Source organism: Scyliorhinus torazame, chromosome 7 (genome assembly GCF_047496885.1).
Source record: "Scyliorhinus torazame isolate Kashiwa2021f chromosome 7, sScyTor2.1, whole genome shotgun sequence".
NCBI classification, from domain to species: Eukaryota; Metazoa; Chordata; class Chondrichthyes; order Carcharhiniformes; family Scyliorhinidae; genus Scyliorhinus; species Scyliorhinus torazame.
In genome coordinates this window covers 276,292,316-276,311,806 of record NC_092713.1, presented here as the reverse complement: position 1 = coordinate 276,311,806, position 19,491 = coordinate 276,292,316, and the positions used below count along the sequence as shown (strand labels likewise).

The 19,491-nt window shown below is 45.9% G+C and overlaps 1 protein-coding gene across 1 annotated transcript in view; it reads left to right on the top strand.

Annotated features, from left to right (window-relative positions):
• The window catches only part of LOC140427055 (uncharacterized), a 50,840-nt gene that overhangs the window by 8,459 nt on the left and 22,890 nt on the right, over positions 1-19,491 (top strand). The window contains exon 2 of the mRNA XM_072512507.1: positions 3,786-4,390. Coding sequence (XP_072368608.1) covers positions 3,786-4,390 — 605 coding nt within the window. The remainder of the gene's footprint in view (positions 1-3,785; positions 4,391-19,491) is intronic.

Here is a 19,491-nt window from a genome sequence, read left to right as displayed (position 1 = left end):
CAACAGTTAGTATATCCAGGCAGAGACAGTGGTGTATGTAATATAACGGCCTGGTATGTACAGGGTTAATGTGGGAATGTGTACATTGCTGCATACACAATGATGTAAGACGGGACTCAATCCAGAATTCATCTCAGTGTGGTGATGAACAGAGATGTGTTAAGATTTAGAGATGGAGATAGCTCCATACCTATATAATATGTGTACAGTTAAAAGTTGTTAATAAAGACTCACTGTTAACATACAGAAGACTATGAAGGCTTCCTCAACAGATACATTCTGTAATCCACACCATTACAACATGGTGTCAGTTCAGGATGAAAACCCCCCGACCTCACAGGAATTCTGAAAAATTAAGGAAAATAAAGTCTTGAATGGATTCTGAACGGAAAGAAGCTCTCAACTGAAGTCACAAAGGCTGAGGAAAATTTGCCAGAAAATCTCCAGACAGAACAGCTTGGAAGCTAAAGTCAGAGTTTTTATCTGCAGCAAAAGACTCCATTAAATGTGCTTTGGAAGCTCAACTTCAGAGAGCAGAATCGGAGGGAGATAAATCCTTTTCACTCCCAGGCTGCAGCGAGTCCTGGGAAGCCCCTTTTACAAGAGGCATCTTTTGAACAAAACCCGTTGTGAATCCTGATCCTCGGCCACAAGCCTTAACGCCTGACCTCTGAGTTGAAAAGAAAAACAAACTTAGTAACTAACTCTCTGGAACCTTACAACTGTCTGAATCCTGAAACAGCAAGCCTGCGGTTAATTTAAAGGCCTCACTGCTCACAGTGCTTCATCACTGATCAGTGGACAGCCGGCCCATGCAGCCATTGTTGACAATTCTTCTTCCAGAAGCGCACGTTTCGTGAAGCCTGCCACAGCCGGCAAGTGCGGGAGATCCATTGTTCTGCAGTGAAAGGCAACGGCATCTTGTAATCCTGTAAACTCTTAAAGCTGCACCCAACTTAAAAAGGGCGGCACAGTATCAGTTGTTAGCACTGTTGATTCACAGCGCCAGGGACCCGGGTTCCATTCACGGTTTGTGTCACTGTGTGTGTGGTAGTCTGCACGTTCTCCCTGTATCTGCGGGGGTTTCCTCCGGGTACTCCAGTTTCCTCCAAAAGATGTGCTTGTTCGGTGAATTGGACATTCTGAATTCTCCCTCAGAGTACCCGAACAGGCACCGGAGTGTGGCGAGTAGGGGATTTTCATAGTAACTTCATTGCAGTGTTAATGTAAGCCTACTTGTGACACTAATAAAGATTATTATTATAAAACATCTTCAATGTGAATCACAATTTCACACTTCCAACTTCACTGGGACTCACCCAAGGTCTGGGCCAGTACGACATTGGAGTCGTTGGAGGAAAATATTTTTAAGATACAGTATTGCTTCAGGTTCAAATAAAATAATCAGAAGAGGAACACGTGAACACACACTTCTTTATTCAGTGGGACCAATTGCAGAAAACATAATTGCACAAATGTCATCAAATTTGGGAAGGATTTAAAATCCTTTTACGTTTATTTGAACTTGAGATCTAACAAAATAGCAGAAAGAGTTAACTTCAATCAGAGAGTCCAACTTGCCTGGGGAACCTGTTGATCAATGGCAGAAAGTTGTGCATATGGAGATTTAAAGTGAAATGAAATGAAAATCACTTATTGTCACAAGTAGGCTTCAAATGAAGTTACTGTGAAAAGCCCCTAGTCGCCACATTCCGGCACCTGTTCGGGGAGGCTGGTACAGGAATTGAACCGTGCTGCTGGCCTGCCTTGGTCTGCTTTCAAAGCCAGCGATTTAGCCCTGTGCTAAACCAGCCCCTAAAGTCTGAGCTCACCTGAGACAGAATCGTGAATGTTGTTCGTGGGTGTGTATGTTGTTCATTCTCTGACCTCCGACAAGTTAAAGATGCTCTTACTGTAGATAAGGCAATCCAAATAGTCAGATTGCCTGAGCTACGTGAGCAACCCAGGACAATCCTAAGGGAGGAGAATACAACATGGGGCAGAAGCCAAACCTCACTCTAGTTAATAAAACCCCAAAGACGCAGGAACATTCCAAGTCAGGGAAAACAATTCCTGAACCGCCTGAGTGACCTTTACATTGCGGTGCTAAGCACACTGACAGGAGAGATTAGTGTCCTCAATGCTTCCACTGCAATAGAACAGGTCACTTTGGCAAACTGTGAAAGTCTGAGCCTTAGCCACACACTCAGCAGTCCTCCAACTACGACAATGGTGCCATTACAACTGGTCTATTTTTGATGAAACCATTACTAAATGGCGGTGTGGCGAGGTCTTCCAGGCGGGGCTGTTAGATCGCAGGTGCAGGAAGAATCATGCAAATGCATATTTAAATCTTGTGAGATTCAACGGCCTCATTCAGACACCAAGCCGGGTGCAACGAGTCTGCTGAATTGCGTCCTGAGTATAGTATCGCCCGCGCAGTGATATAAGTACAAGGTCCAGACCTAGGGTCAGTGTGGTGTTGAACATTCACCTGAGGAAGGAGCAGCGCTCCGAAAGCTAGTGACATCGAAACAAACCTGTTAGACTTTAACCTGGTGTTGTATGACTTCGTACTGTGCTCACCCCAGTCCAACGCCGGCATCTCCACATCTTGAACAGAGATGTTTAAGATCTAGAGCTGGCTATTGCTCCATGTCTGTACCCTTTGCTGTATATTTGTATATAGTTACAAGTAATTAATAAGGACATGCTCTTACCATACAGAAAACTGTGACAGTTTCCTTTGAAGACATGTGTTCTGTAACCAACACCATTATGACAACGTAGTGGTAATATCACTGCAGTAGGATCCTGAGCACCAAGCTAATGTTCTGGGGTTAAAATCCCAGCATGGCAACTGGTAGAATTTAAAATCAATCAATAAAACTTTGAATTGAAAGTTAGCCTCAGCAATGATTGTCGTAAAAACCCGTCTGAATCATAAATGTACTTGAGGAAGGGAATTGTCACCCTTACCTGGATTGGTCCACATTGATATCAGGTCCACATTAATGTGGTTGACTCTTACTTGCCTTCTGAAATGGTTTAGCCACATAATTCAAGGTAAACTAGGGGTGGTCAACAAATACTGACGTTGCCAATGATACCCACATCCAATAAAAGAATTAAAGAAAAACTTCAGAAAGCGCTTCATTGAGTGAGAAGCACTTGAGACATTCTTAGATTATGAAAAGTGATGGATAAATTAAAGGCTTTCTTTGAAATTCCCATCCACCATTTGTCCCTTGTCACTAGATATATACAAATAACAAGAGGCAGGAAAAGACCCTTTGCTCCATGCAGTATGTTCCAAACAATCGTGACGCTTCATGAATAACATTATGTCTGCTCTTTACCCGACCCAAAACGATGTAGCGATGCCCTTTGCTCCATTCTCTTATTCACTCTCTCTGCAAATCAAACAAGGAAAATTGACAGCAAAATTAGGAATTACAGGCACAGTTCATTGATCCAAGACAAATGGCTATTCAGGTAATGAATAAACCTGATTTTTTTCCTCTTGCACATGGACATCCAACAATGTACAACAATTTGGAAGGGATGTTTTATCACCCTTCTTTAGCAGAGGAGACCTGAGGCCCGCTTGTAGCATCCTATCTGCTACACTGCAGAGATCAGTTAACTCAGCCCAGCCTGAGACTTTGATGCTTCAGCATCATATCAGGTGATACATGTGTGCAGTAAGCTATTAAGGCAGCTATGTTCCACTTATATAAAAAATATTTTCTGGCCAGTAACTTTTGTGAATAATTTCATTTCAGGTAAGAAAGGAAAAACTGATAAAGCGAAAGCCGTGATTCCAGATGATCTAGATATTGGTTCTTGCCAACCTAAGCAAACGTCGTCGTTGTTTGGGAGGAGTCAGTCAGAAGATTCAGGCCTGGATCTATCGAACTCTTCCTGCCTTTTTCAGAGACAAGTGCAATCTGATACACAAGAGAATGCATCCAACCACAGCAGACACACATCATCCAGCTCCGGCCTCTACTCGTACTTATCCTACGACAGTTGCTCAGCGCTGTTCCCAAGAACTCACAGTTTTACTGCTCTCTCAGGTGGAGAACATCAATTTAAAGCAGCAGCATCTTCATCAGAAGAGGATGATGACTTTTTTGGGTTAAAAGAGATCTTACAAATGATGAATGCACCTTGTAGCTTTCAGAAGTTGACAGAACCAGTGGAGTTTGATTTTACGGTCACAGATGTTACAAAGAATGGAGCAGAAGAAGAGGAAGACCATAAATTAAACTCAAACAACTGGCGCAAAGAAAAATGGAGAACCCAAGAGGAATTTGACATTTTGGGAAGTCAGCAAGCAATACTTGGGTTCCATGAACAAGTTAAGAGAAGCAGCCTGGAATGCAAGGTTGGTTAAAAAATTAAAATTAAAATAACTTATTTGTTTTTCCAGATACTTTTCTCAAGGTACGTTTAGTGGTAATATTTCATTTCCAGTTGTCAGTATCCAGTATTCTCACCATCCAAATGTAGTAAAGAACAACAACTCAGTCCCACCAATGACTCAAACCCCTCACACCATGGCAGTGCAGGTCATTTGCCAGCACTATGATATGTGGAGGTTGGCTGCACAGCAAGGTTGTACTGGATTGCCACATCCGTGGGAAATGTCTCTGCCTTGACTTACCCCAGTTCAGAGACATTGAACTGAAGCACAAATTAGCCACTGATGTATTAGGAAGGAGAAGGAATTTCTAGATATTTTTCTGCAGGGTACAATAACACCTCAGACGAAAGCACACATGTAGATTGGGAAAAATGTAGCTGTCAGTCAATAAGGGCAGGAAACTTAGAGAAGGCGATCCTGCAGATACTGCCTTGTTTCAACAGGTACAAAAATATGTTTGCTAGCATTCAGAATAAGGCTGAAGGCCCCTTTATTCTTTCCTGGGATGTGAGCTCCATTGGCAAAGCCAGCATTTATTCCCATCCCTAATTTCCCTTGAACTGAGAGCAGTTAAGAATCAACCACGTTGAAGTGGGCCTGGAGTTACGTGTAGATCTTAACAGGTAATAATGGCAGATTTCTTTTCATAAAGGGTATCAGTGAAGCACATGGGTTTCTATGACAATTGATGATAGCTTCATGGTCACCATTACTTTATTGAATGAATCGATTGAATGGCGGAGCAGACTCGATGGGCCGAGTGGTCTTATGGTCTTATTACTGAGATTAGCTTTATGTTCCAATTTTATTAATTGAATTTAAATTCCACCAACTGGCGTGGTGGGATTTGAACCCCTGTCCTCAGTCCATTAGTCTGGGCCTCTGCATTACTTAAATAAGTAAAATACTGCAGATGCTGGAATCTGAAACAAAAACAGAGAACATTGAAAAAACTCAGCAGGTCTGGCAGCATCTTAGGGAGAGAAAAGAGAGTTAAGGTCTCAAGTCTATTTGACTCTTCATTGGAACTAAAAGAGAGGGAAAAATGTGTCGGATATTATACTGTAGCTGGGAGAGACTGCAACAAAGATGAAGCAAATTTAAGAACAAGAGACAGATAGTCCGGTGTGGGAAGTAGGGGGTGGGGAAGGGGAAAAGTTTTTGCATTGATAAAAGCAATATATGGGCTATAAACAAACAAACTTCACTGGAGCTTTGCAGCAGGCCAGGGGTGGGTATGTGTTTGCGAGAGCACGGTGCTGAGTTTTTTTGCCTCTGCATCACCAGTTCAACGATATGACAACTATACCTCAGTAGTGGAGAGAGGAAGGTCAGAATGCTAGCCATGAAGCCGGAGACAGTCTAACACAGTGATTTTACAAACTTTTTTTCCGGAGACCCATTTTTACCAATCGGCCAACCTTCTGGACCCAACCTGGTCGATCTTCGCGACCCACGCCAGCTGACCTTCGCGACCCACGCCAGCCGATCTTTGCGACCCACGCCGGCCGACCTTCGCGGCCCAATCTGGCCGACCTTTGCGACCCACGCTGGCCGACCTTTGCGACCCACGCCGGCCGGCCTTCGCAGCCCACCACAGTTGACCTTCGCAACCCACCATTTTCTCGTATCTTGTTTGCTGCTGACAAAATGGAGGAATCGCAATCGCGCCCAAAGCACATGATGTCGATGTTCAGGGCGGCGTGACCTGCTCTCTGCCTCCCTTCAGGCAGAAAGATTACATTGAATTTTTTTTTTAATGTTCTGCGTCTCCGATTGCGCAAATTCGAGGGCGACAGCCGCAGCAGCCAGCTTTTTTCTTTACAAGTTATGGGGAGGGGGGGTTTATTTGATAACATTTTACAGGCAAAAAATGCAGAAACTGAAAATGTTTTCATTCTCTAGAACCTGGAGGTTCACCGCATTTCACCTAAACATTACAAGTAAAAATGTATAAAAATAAAAGACTCTTAAAAATCAATTAATTGATAAAGCTTCCAAATACGACCTGCAGGCACTTTGTTTTGGAATGTTTAAAAATCAAGATTAAAAAAGTTGACATCTGTTGGTTGAAGTTACAGCGGCAGTGAAATCATCGTTGGATCACTCATCATTCTTGGAGTAAGAGACTTCCCCTCCATCAGCATCAAAGTTCAGAAAGCAACCAATCACATCATTCTCCCCGACCCTTTGGCAACCGGCTTTTAACAATGCCGGCTGTGAATGGCCCTCAAAAAGGCTGCGACCAGATTTTTAAAAATGTGGCAGCACTGCGCATGCGTGCCCGCTCATTGGTGCGCACGCGCAAAACCCTGCGCAGGCGCAGCCACGTTTTAAAAATATGCTCGTGGCCATTTTGAAGGCCGCTTGCAGCCGGCATAGTTAGAAGCGTCCCGGGTCCCGCCCCCGACTTAGACAGTGCCTGGTCCAACAGAAGGGGAGAAAAGTAAAAACGTTGTCGGCAGAGCAAATTCAATAATTAGGGTGAAGGTGTCCTCTGCTCTTGTGACTGAGTTTTCAGGAGAGTGTGCTCCCTACCTGGTGCCTGTGGGTAGGACTTCTCCGAGCAAGTGGAGAAGGATTTGGAAATGGAAGGTAGAGGTTCAGTTATCATTAGTTCAGACAATGGTGAAGAGAATATCAGAAGTTCGGAAATAAATTTAAAAATAGGATTTCACGGGTGATAATCTCAAGGTTACTACTCGAAACAAGCTAATTGACACAGGGATAGACAGATGGCTTAAAGACTTGTGGGGAGTTGGTGGAGAGGGGTTGGGTCCATTTCGTACTGCGCCAGGGAGGAACTGTTTCACTGTGATGATCTCCACCTGATCTGGAATGGGATCAAGGTAAAGATAAGGGTAAAGTTCATATTGAAGGATCTGGCCCAGTGATCAAGCATAGGTCTAAAATGACTATTAAACAGAAAGTGAATGGAATAACTAATAAAAACATGAAATTCAGGTGGCATGGTGATGCAGTGGTTAGCACTTCTGCCTCACTGCGCCAAGGACCTGGGTCGATCCCAGCCCCAGGTCACTGTCAGTGTGGAGTTTGCACATTCGCCCCGTGTCTGCATGGGTCTCGCCTCTGCAATTCAAAGATGTGCAGGGTAGATGGATTGTCCACAGTAAATTGCCCCTTAATAGGGGGGGTAAAAATTGAAAAGAAAAAAAAATTCAATTGTCTGTACAGCAATGTGGGCAAGATCCAGATCAACATACTGTGAAAATCCCCTAGTTGCCACACTCCGGCGCCTCTTCGGGTACACAGAGGGAGACTTCAGAATGTCCAAATTACCTAATAGCACGAGAAAGAATAATGAAAGAAGAAGGATTGGGGATTGGGTGATGTATTATTGTAAGAGTAGACAGTGGTTATTCAGTAGGAAGGCACGGTAACACTGTTGCTTCACAGCGTCCAGGTCCCAGGTTCGATTCCCGACTTGGGCCACTGTCTGTGCGGAGTCTGCTTGTTCTCCCTGCGTTGGTTTCCTCCGGGTGCTCCGGTTTCCTCCCACAAGTCCCGAAAGCTGTGCTTGTTAGGTGAATTGGACATTCTGAATTCTCCCTCAGTGTACCCGAACAGGCGCTGGAATGTGGCAACTCGGGGGTTGTCACAGTAACTTCATTGCAATGGTAATGTAAGCCTACTTGTGACACTAATAAATATTATTATTATTATAGATGTAATTTATTTGACTTTTCAAAAGGCTTATGCGAAGGTGTCACATAGTAAACTCATGAGCATGTGCAGTCGGGATAACAGCAGAATAGATAGCAAGCTGACTACAAAACAGGAAACAAAGAAAAATAATAATCTTTATTAGTGTCACAAGTAGGCATAAATGTTGGCATAAACACCATGCGCAAAATGGCTTGCTTCTAAGTTGTGGACTTGATGTAACTTTATGATTTTGCACCAGCTATAATATGTCCATTAACTGCACCAGCCAGTGCTTTGTATCTTATTCAGCATACTTCAATTAAGTGTCAACTAAGTACCAAACAGTACTGACTGATGAGAACTGTTGTGCTATGGATTTACAAACAGTGCATTATAGCCGATAGCACATCACTGAATAAGTGGACTTATTATCCACTTATAATATTGAGATGGAAAGTGATGAGAAACAGTACTTTATTAATGGCAATTTGACTAGCATGGAAATTCAGAGCAGGACGGAAGAAGAAAGAGAGCACTTGGAGCGATTTTAGTTAACTAAGGATAGCTAGCAAGGATACTTAAAAGGCAGATCATGCTTGACCAATCTAATTTAAATTTCATGATGCAGTAAAACAGAAGATTGACGAAGGGAATGCAATGGATGTTGTGCAAATGAATTTTAAGAAAGTGTCTGACAAAGTACCATATAAAAGGCCAATTAACAAAATTGTGACTCAGAATCATAGAAAAGTTACAGCACAGAAGGAAGCCATTCGGCCCATCGTGTCTATGCCAGCCCGGTGACACCCAGGTGCCCTTTCTAATCTCACCTTCCTGTACCCGATCCATAGCCGTGTATCTTACAGAACAAGTACTTTTTAAAAGAGTTTAGGATCTCTGCCTCCACCACCAACTTGGGCAGCGAATTCCAGACACCCACTACCCTCTGCGTTAAAACATTCTTCCTCATGTGCCCTCAACACCGTCTGCCGAATCTATGTCTCCTGGTACCAGAATTCTCCACCAACGGAAATGATTTGATCCACTCTATCTGTCCCCTTCGTAATTTTGTACACCTTAATTAAGTCACCCCTCAGCCTTTTTTGTTCCAAGGAAAATAACCCCAACGTAGAACATAGAACATAGAACATAACAGCGCAGTACAGGCCCTTCGGCCCTCGATGTTGCGCCGACCTGTGAAACCACTCTAAAGCCCATCTACACTATTCCCTTATCGTCCATATGTCTATCCAATGACCATTTGAATGCCCTTAGTGTTGGCGAGTCCACTACTGTTGCAGGCTGGGCGTTCCACGCCCTTACTACTCTCTGAGTAAAGAACCTACCTCTGACATCTGTCTTATATCTATCTCCCCTCAATTCAAAGCTATGTCCCCTCGTGCTAGACATCACCATCCGAGGAAAAAGGCTCTCACTGTTCACCCTATCTAATCCTCTGATCATCTTGTATGCCTCAATTAAGTCACCTCTTAACCTTCTTCTCTCTAACGAAAACAGCCTCAAGTCCCTCAGCCTTTCCTCATAAGATCTTCCCTCCATACCAGGCAACATTCTGGTAAATCTCCTCTACACCCTTTCCAATGCTTCCACATCCTACCTATAATGCGGCGACCAGAATTGCAGGCAATACACCAAATGCGGCCGCACCAGAGTTTTGTACAGCTGCAACATGACCTCATGGCTCCGAAACTCAATCCCTCTACCAATAAAAGCTAACACACCGTATGCCTTCTTAACAACCCTCTCAACCTGAGTGGCAACTTTCAGGGATCTATGTACATGGACACCGAGATCTCTCTGCTCATCCACACTGCCAAGAATCTTACCATTAGCCCAGTACTCTGTCTTCCTGTTATTCCTTCCAAAATGAATCACCTCACACCTTTCTGCATTAAACTCCATTTGCCACCTCTCAGTCCAGCGCTGCAGCTTATCTATGTCCCTCTGTAACTTGTAACATCCTTCCGCACTGTCCACAACTCCACCAACTTCAGTGTCATCTGCAAATTTACTCACCCATCCTTCTACGCCCTCCTCCAGGTCATTTATAAAAATGACAAACAGCAGTGGCCCCAAAACAGATCCTTGTGGTCCACCACTAGTAACTGGACTCCAGTCTGAACACTTCCCATCAACCACCGCCCTTTGTCTTCTTCCAGCTAGCCAATTTCTGATCCAAACTGCTAAATCTCCCTGAATCCCATGCTTCCGTATTTTCTGCAGTAGCCTACTGTGGGGAACCTTATCAAACACTTTACTGAAATCCATATAAACCACATCAACTGCTTTACCCTCATCCACCTGTTTGGTCACTTTCTCAAAGAACTCAATAAGGTTTGTGAGGCACGACCTAACTTTCACAAAACCGTGTTGACCATCTCTAATCAAATTATTCCTTTCCAGATGGTTATACACCCTATCTCTTGTAAACCTATCCAAGATTTCTGCCACAGCAGAAGTAAGGCTCACTGGTCTATAGTTACCGGGGTTGTCTCTACTCCCCTTCTTGAACAAGGGGGCAACATTTGCTATCCTCCAGTCTTCTGGCAATATTCCTGTAGCAAAGATGACTTAAAGATCAAAGCCAAAGGCTCAGCAATCTCCTCCCTAGCTTCCCAGAGAATCCTAGGATAAAATCCATCCGGCCCAGGGGACTTATCTATTTTCACACTTTCCAGAATTGCTAACACCTCCTCCTTATGAACCTCAAGCCCTTCTGGTCTAGTAGCCTGAATCTCAGTGTTCTCCTCGACAACATTGTCTTTTTCCTGTGTGAATACTGACAAAAAATATTCATTTAGCACCTCTCCTATCTCCTCGGACTCCAAGCACAACTTCCCACTACTGTCCTTGACTGGCCCTACTCTTACCCGAGTCATTCTTTTATTCCTGACAAATCTATAGAAAGCTTTAGGGTTATCCTTGATCCTACCTGCCAAAGACTTCTCATGCCCCCTCCTGGCTCTTCATAGCTCTCTCTTTATGTCCTTCCTAGCTAACTTGTAACTCCGAGCGCCCTAACTGAACCTTCATGTCTCATCTTTACATAAGCCTCCTTCTTCCTCTTGACAAGTGTTTCGACTGCTTTAGTAAACCACGGTTCCCTTGCTCGACCACTTACTCCCTGCCTGACAGGTACATACTTATCAAGGACACGCAGTAGCTGTTCCTTGAACAAGCTCCACATTTCCATTGTGCCCATCCCCTGCAGTTTTCCTCTCCATCCGATGCATCCTAAGTCTTGCCTCATCGCATCATAATTGCCTTTCCCCCAGATATAACTCTTGCCCTGCGGTATATACCTATCCCTTTCCATCACTAAAGTAAACATATTCGAATTGTGGTCACTGTCACCAAAGTGCTCATCTACCTCCAAATCTAACACTTGTCCTGGTTCATTACACAGTACCAAATGCAAAATGGCCTCGCCTCTCGTTGGCCTATCTACATACTGTGTCAGGAAACACTCCTGCACACATTGGACAAAAACGGACCCATCTAAAGTACTCAAACTATAGCGTTCCAGTCAATATTTGGAAAGTTAAAGTCCCCCATAACAACTACCCTGTTGCTTTCGCTCCTATCCAGAATCATCTTTGCAATCCTCTCCTCTACATCTCTGGAACTTTTCGGAGGCCTATAGAAAACCCCTAACAGGGTAACCTCTCCTTTCCTGTATCTAACCTCAGCCCATACTACCTCAGTAGACGAGTCTTCATCAAACGTCCTTTCTGCCACCGTAATACTGTCCTTGACTAACAATGCCACCCCTCCCCCTCTTTTACCACCTTCCCTGAGCTTACTGAAATATCTAAATCCCGGCACCTGCAACAACCATTCCTGTCCCTGCTCTATCCATATCTCCGAAATGGCCACAACATCGAAGTCCCAGGTACCAACCCATGCCGCAAGTTCACCCACCTTATTCCGGATGCTCCTGGCATTGCAGAAGACACACTTTAAACCACCTTCCTGCCTGCCGGTACACTCCTGCAACTTTGAAACCTTACTCATGGCCTCACTACTCTCAACCTCCTGTAAACTGGAGCTACAATTCAGGTTCCCAAGCCCCTGCTGAACTAGTTTAAACCCTCCCGAACCTATCCAAGCTCTCCTCGTAGCTACATTTTTCTAGCCCTGGCAACATTCTTGTAAACTTCTTCTGCACTCTGTCCAGAGCAATTACATCCTTCCTGTAATGCGGTGACCAAAACTGCACACAATATTCCAGTTGTGGCCTCACAAGTGTTTTATACAATTCCAAAATTATATCCTTTCTCCATTATATCCTTACAACATTATATGCTTACTCATGGAATAGGAAGATCATTATCGACTTGGATAAAAAAAACTGGCCTAAGAATAGAAAACAGGTAGCTGTGGTAATTGGTGGTTTTCAGACTAGAGGACGATAGTGGTGTTACCTGACCAATGGTCAGTGATGAGACTGTTGCTAATTGTGTTCATCTTTATTTGGCTCTGAAGATGGCGGCCAATATGGTCGCCTTCCTTAATTCTAATTACGTTTTGCTCTAGAGACGCCAGGTATTTCTCGTTTCTGCCACAAGGTTCAAAACCGAATACTGATCAAAGACTCAATACACCAGTTAGTTAGTACAAACTCAATGCTCATTTATTTACACACACAGTCAAATATACTCATGCATAAAACTCTACAGACTAAACTATCACTACTGCTAAAGCCTATACTTAGCTTCAGGCGCCCATTCAGTCAGAGGAACGATGGTCGTTGTTCGGTTCTGAGGATGCTGGGGTCGATTTGGTATGGAATAACAGCTAGGCGCGTCTGTCTGGTAGCGTGCGTTGACCTTGGACTTACTTGTTCTGATGCAGCTTTGGCAGGTCTCACCTTGGTGAGAGCCGGAGCCAAGAGAGCGATTCTCTCTTGGGGGATCCTTCTTATACCCAAAGGGGCTTCACCCGCTTTTGGGCGGGCCTTGAACTTGGCCCCAATTAATTGGGCCATTACTCAATCGTTCCTATCGATTTCCTCCAATAAAGGGGTGGGTACTCTGATGGCTGGGTGTGTCCTAGGTGGCCGTTGGCCTGCTTTGTTCTGGTCTCCTCTGGCACCGGGGTGTCTGCCTTGGTATTGTTTCCTTAAATGTTACTCTTTTCTCCCCGGAGATGGCACATTAGTATGGTAATGGCTTTGCAGTTTTGGTCTTGTCTGGGAGCTGCGGCTCCAATCAACATTCAAACCCTGCACCTGCTTGCTTTCTCAGTATTGTCCAGTGAGAATGGTGATGGTGTTGAGTCCTGTAATGTAGGCGAAGTACTGTACTGCCCTAAAAACTGCGAGCAGGTGCCTTTCGCAGGCAGCAAATCCTTGCTCGACAGGATCTAACACCCGTGAGGCGTATGCCACGGGGCATAATTAGTCATGGCGTTCCTGGAGGAGTACGGTCGAAAGGGTTCGATCGGTGCTTGCAACTTCGATTGCGTACAGGGAAAGTGGATCTGGGACCTGTAGTGTAGGGGCTGTGCTGAGGGCTCTTTTTTAAAGCATCCACAGCATCCGTGTGCTGTGGAAGCCATTCCCAAGGTGCCTGCTTCTTGAGAAGTTCAAATAGGGGCGCTGCTTTTGTGGCGAAACCATCGATATGGTTTCAGCAGTAGCCAACCAGTCCTAAAAATGACCGGAGGGCTGAGACATTATGGGGAAGGGGCAATTTGACGATCGAGCCAATTCTCTTTTGCTCGACCTCGCGTTTACCATGTATGATTACTGTGCCCAAGTAAATCACTTTTTCTTGCAAAATTTGGGCCTTCTTGGGGTTGACTTTACATCCAATTTCTTTTAGGAGTGCTAGGAGTTTGGCGAGAAGTGAAATGTGCTCTCCCTTTGTGTCTGTCTGTAATAGCAAGTCATCTACATACTGGACCAGACAATCGGGTTGGGAAAATTTTGCTAGTCCATTTGCCAGCTGGCGGTGGAAAATGGAGGGGGTGTTGTGGAAGCCTTGTGGAAGGCACGTCCATGTATATTGTTGTCCCTGGAATGTAAAGGCGAATTTGACTGGCACGCTTTATCCAATGGAATGGACCAAAAGCCGTTGCTAATGTCCAAAACTAAAAAAAAATTTGACTGGAGTCCCTGTTTGAGCATGGTCTCGGGACCCGTGGCTATGGTGGGGCTGCTGCTGGGGTTACTTTGTTCAGTTCCCGGTAATCAATGGTCAGTCACCGTGATCCGTCGGGTTTCCTGACGGGCCAAATTGGTGCGTTGTTCGTGGAGGCTACTGATCTGAGTACGCCTTGATCAAGCAAACTCTCTATTACTTTGGAGATTTCTCCCTCTCCTGTTGGGGAAAACCATACTGCTTTTGGGGTCTGGGGTCGGGACCTGCAATATTTACCAAGCCAGCTATCTTGCCACAGTCGTGCTTGTGCCGTGCAAATGCTGCTTTGTGTTGCTGCAGGACTTCCCTAACCTGTTTTTCCTGACTAATCGCTCGAGAGTCGAACCAGAAGTCTCCTACTGAGCTAATCCTGTTTTCATAGTCTCCAACTGTGAGATAGGCGGGGGCTCGTGCTGCCTTTGCCATTCTCCATACACATTTATTAACTGGATCAAAAGAGAGGTTGTGGGAGCTCATAAAGTCGATTCCTAGGATGTGTTCAGCTGTCTGGGGTAGATCGACCAAAACTATGGGGTGTTTAGTTGTAATGTTCCCTATTTTTATCGCTACAGGGGCTGTGATGTGTCCTTGTTGTAAATGACCTGTAAAGCCGCTGAGTGTGATGGTGTCTGTTGTGGGCCACGTGTCTCGCTGAAACATCGTGGAGGAATTGAGTGTGGTGCGGGGCCCTCCTGTGTCCCAAAGAAATTCTACGGGGTGTACCCGGACTTTGCCTGCTACGACCGGTCTACTGGACTTGTCCCAAAGGGTGTCGCAGACCCAAGTTGGGGAGCCCGAACACCGTCAGTCAGTGCCGTTCATGTCTATGCTCTCTGAACGGGTGCTAACGCTATGGATTGGCTTTGCCCTATTCTTATTTAGGGTGCCTGTCTGTTGGTTTCTCTGCTGCTTTTGGGGCACGTTGCACTCTCGTGCAAAGTGTCCTAATTGTCCACAGTTGTAACATTCCTGGGGTTTTGGCTGTGGTGGGCTGTTTCTGCCCTCATTTACCCATGCGGGGTTCTGGTGCGCTTTAACTGGATTCATGTCTGCCTGCTCTTCCTCGGGTTTTGCAAATGCGGTTTTGCCTTGGACGGATTGTTCCCAAGAGCGGGACAATCTCTTCAAAACCCATTTCTCGTTGTGGGCCTCGTCTGAGGAGTCGTAATTTGCGCAAGCTCTCTGTCCTGCCTCTGTCGCATTAGAGACTAGGATTCAAGTCCATTTGGCCATATTATCTGCGGGCAAATGGGCTCAGGCTAACTCTCCCAATACCGCTGTAAAATGTATCCACAAGCGTCCAGCAAACGCTGTGGGGTGCTCTGTTTTCTTTTGCCTACACTTGTTTCGGCCTTCTACCGGGTCTCCTCTGTTGTAGCCGATCAGATTTAGGATCGCTGTGTGCATTTCTTGGAATGTGCCTCCTCCTACATTCTGTGGGTCGGGAAGGGCTGCCACAACTGAAGGGTCGAGGCTCAAAACTGTGAGCTTCACTTGCTCCTTTTCGTCCAGGCCGTACATGGTAGCCTGCTGTTTAACTCTAGCGAAAAACTGGCGGAGGTCTGATGTGGGGAGGAACGGTGTAATCTTTCCACACGCATCCCGTAATTGGGTCACGGTTAACGGGGTTGTATATAGGAAATGTGCGTTTCCTTCTGCTGTGGCCCTACGGTGTGTGGTTACAGGGTTCATGCGGGTGTGTTCTACCTGTTCAGTCAGGGGTTGGGGTGCTTTCCTCTTTTGGGTTTTTCTTGCGTACATGTCCCATGTATGTATCTGTGGGCAGTTTCATTTAACTCCTGCTAATTGGGGCCGTTTTCCTGGTTTAATTGGTGTCCAAACATAGTTTGAAACCAATTCTGGACAGAAAGCAAAGATTGCAATTCTGCAATTTGCTTCCAGCACTTTGCGTGATCTACTGAACTCTGCCTTTGTTCCGTCGTGGAAGTGTGGAGCGCTCGTAGGGCTGCTTTCAAATCATTGAATTTTTTCTGCAATTTGTCTGCCTGTTGCTCGGTTTCTTGTCTTACCAAGACTGCACGTTGCGTGTCCTGGTAGGCCTTATCATATGGGTCTGAAAACTACTCAAATGGGTGAGACAAGACTGGTGTGCCCACTTGGCATCATCCACCTCTCTGTCCCTTACTGCTAACTGTTCTCTCAAATCTTTATTCTCCTTCTCAAACTCGCTCACATCTCCCTCACTATTTCTGTCTCCCTCCTCTATCTCTCGACGGAGCGTCCTAACGACCTTTCCTGTGCCTCGCAATTGTGCCAAGCAGGACACAATTGCCATTGGCTTGCGAGCTTTCCCTAAGCTCTTCTTGTGGATCTCTGACAGGTTCTCCCACCAAGTATGTCCGATGCTCCCGGTACCTGTTTCATCATTCGCGCAGAATTCGCTCCAAAGGGGCCATCCTTTCCCTTTGAGGTACTTTCTGATTTCCTTTTCCCATACGGGACACTGTCCTACTCTACTGGTCGCTGTGACTTCAAATTCCTGGGGGTTCATAAGGCGTTCCATTGCCTTCATTGCCATTTTTTCTATCTAGGTTCTCTACTGAATTTGGAACAGGGGATGATAAAGTGGTTCTGTCAACACGGGTACGGCTTACGCTATTTTCCGGCCTACAAAACTCCCGACAGTTTTACGCAACAAAATTTCTCAGGTTTACCTTATATCCCTGTTAGTACGCATGCATTAACACATTTCCGAATCTCGGAGGTTTGATCAGTATTGTTCTTACACTCGTGGTCATTCTGTTTCCAATTGGATTCCAATTCAAATTTTGGGTTCTCTCGGAGTGGTTAGGCCACTTCTAAGTTGAGTTCCGTCAGAGGTCGCCAGTAAATGTTGCTAATTGTGTTTCTCTTTATTTGGCTCTGAAGATGGGTGCCAATATGGTCGCCTCCCTTAATTCTTTTTAAAAAAATATATTTTATTGAAATTTTTTTCCCTGAGCAACATTTTTCCCGCTTACAAAACAAGCGAAACGATAACAGTAACAAAACAGAAATTTTTAAACTTTTTAACAATAGTAATAATAGTAGTAATAATATACAAGTAACAAAACCTCGTACTCTATTGCCCTATACTCAACTGCCTCCCCCCCCCCCTCCACCCCCCCCCCCCCTCCCCCCTGGGTTGCTGCTGCTGGTCATCCGTCTTCCCTCTAACGTTCCCCTAGGTAGTCGAGAAATGGCTGCCACCGCCTGGTGAACCCTTGAGCCGATCCTCTCAGGGCAAACTTTATCTGCTCCAGTTTAATAAACCCCGCCATGTCGTTTACCCAGGCCTCCAGTCCGGGGGGTTTCGCCTCCTTCCACATGAGTAGGATCCTGCGCCGGGCTACGAGGGACGCAAAGGCCACGACATCGGCCTCTTTCGCCTCCTGCACTCCCGGCTCTTCCGCAACTCCAAATAGAGCTAACCCCCAGCCTGCATTTGACCCGGGCCTTCACCACCTGCGAAATCACTCCCGTCACTCCCTTCCAATACCCTTCCAGTGCCGGGCACGCCCAAAACATATGTGCATGGTTTGCCGGGCTCCCGCCACACCTCCCACATTTGTCCTCCACTCCAAAGAACCTGCTCAATCTTGCCCCCGTTATGTGTGCTCTATGTAGCACCTTAAATTGAATCAGGCTAAGCCTGGCGCATGAGGAAGAGGAATTTACCCTGCTTAGGGCATCAGCCCACATACCCTCCTCTATCTCCTCCCCTAATTCTTCTTCCCACTTTCTTTTTAGTTCGCCCAACAACTCCTCCCCCTCTTCCCTCATCTCTCTATAAATCTCTGACACCTTGCCCTCTCCGACCCACACCCCTGAAAGCACCCTGTCCTGTATCCCCTGTGTCGGGAGCCGCGAAAATTCCCTCACCTGTTGTCTAGTAAACGCCCTCACCTGCATATATCTCAAGAAATTCCCCTGGGGTAACTTATACTTTTCCTCCAGTGCTCCCAAGCTCGCAAAAGTCCCATCTATGAATAAACCTCCCACCTTCCTAATTCCCAACTGGTACCAGCTCTGAAATCCTCCATCCATTCTTCCTGGGGCGAACCTATGGTTGTTCCTGATAGGGGACCCCACCAGGGCTCCCCGCACCCCTCTCTGTCGCCTCCACTGTCCCCACATGTTCAGTGTTGCCGCCACCACCGGGTTCGTGGTGTACCTTTTCGGTGAGAACGGTAGCGGCGCCGTCACCAGCGCCTCTAGACTTGTCCCTTTACAGGACCTTCTCTCCAGCCTTTTCCACGCCGCTCCCTCACCCTCCATCATCCATCTACGTATCATTGCCACATTGGCGGCCCAATAATAATCTCCCAAGTTCGGTAGTACGAGTCCTCCTCTGTCCCTACTGCGCTGCAGGAACCCCCTCCTTACTCTCGGAACTTTCCCTGCCCACACAAAGCTCGTAATGCTCCAATCTATTTTATTAAAAAATGTCCTGGTGATTAAAATAGGGAGACATTGAAATACAAATAAGAACCTCGGGAGGACCATCATCTTAATTGCCTGCACCCTGCCCACCAGCGATAAAGGCTGCATGTCCCACCTCCTAAAGTCCTCCTCCATTTGTTCTACCAGCCGTGTCAGATTAAGTCTGTGCAAGGTTCCCCAGCTCCTAGCGATCTGAATCCCCAAGTATCGGAAGTTTCTTTCCACTTTCCTTAGCGGTAAGCCTTCTATCTCTCTACTCTGGTCCCCTGGATGTATCACATATAATTCACTCTTCCCCATGTTTAACCTATACCCCGAAAATTCCCCGAACCTCCTCAAGATTCGCATAACCTCTATCATCCCCCCCCCCCCGCTGGGTCCGACACGTATAGCAATAGGTCATCCGCGTATAACGAGACTCGGTGTTCTTCTCCCCCTCTAGTCACCCCTCTCCATTTCCTGGAGTCTCTCAGCGCCATGGCCAGAGGTTCAATTGCCAGCGCAAACAACAATGGAGACAGCGGGCATCCCTGTCTTGTTCCCCTATATAATCGGAAATACTCCGATCTATGTCGACCTGTAACTACGCTTGCCGTTGGTGCCCCATAAAGTAGTCTAACCCAGCAAATAAATCCGTTCCCAAACCCAAACCTCCTTAACACTTCCCATAAATACTCCCACTCCACCCTATCAAATGCCTTCTCTGCGTCCATTGCCGCCACTATCTCTGCCTCCCCCTCCACTGAGGGCATCATTATCACCCCTAATAGCCGTCGCACGTTAACATTC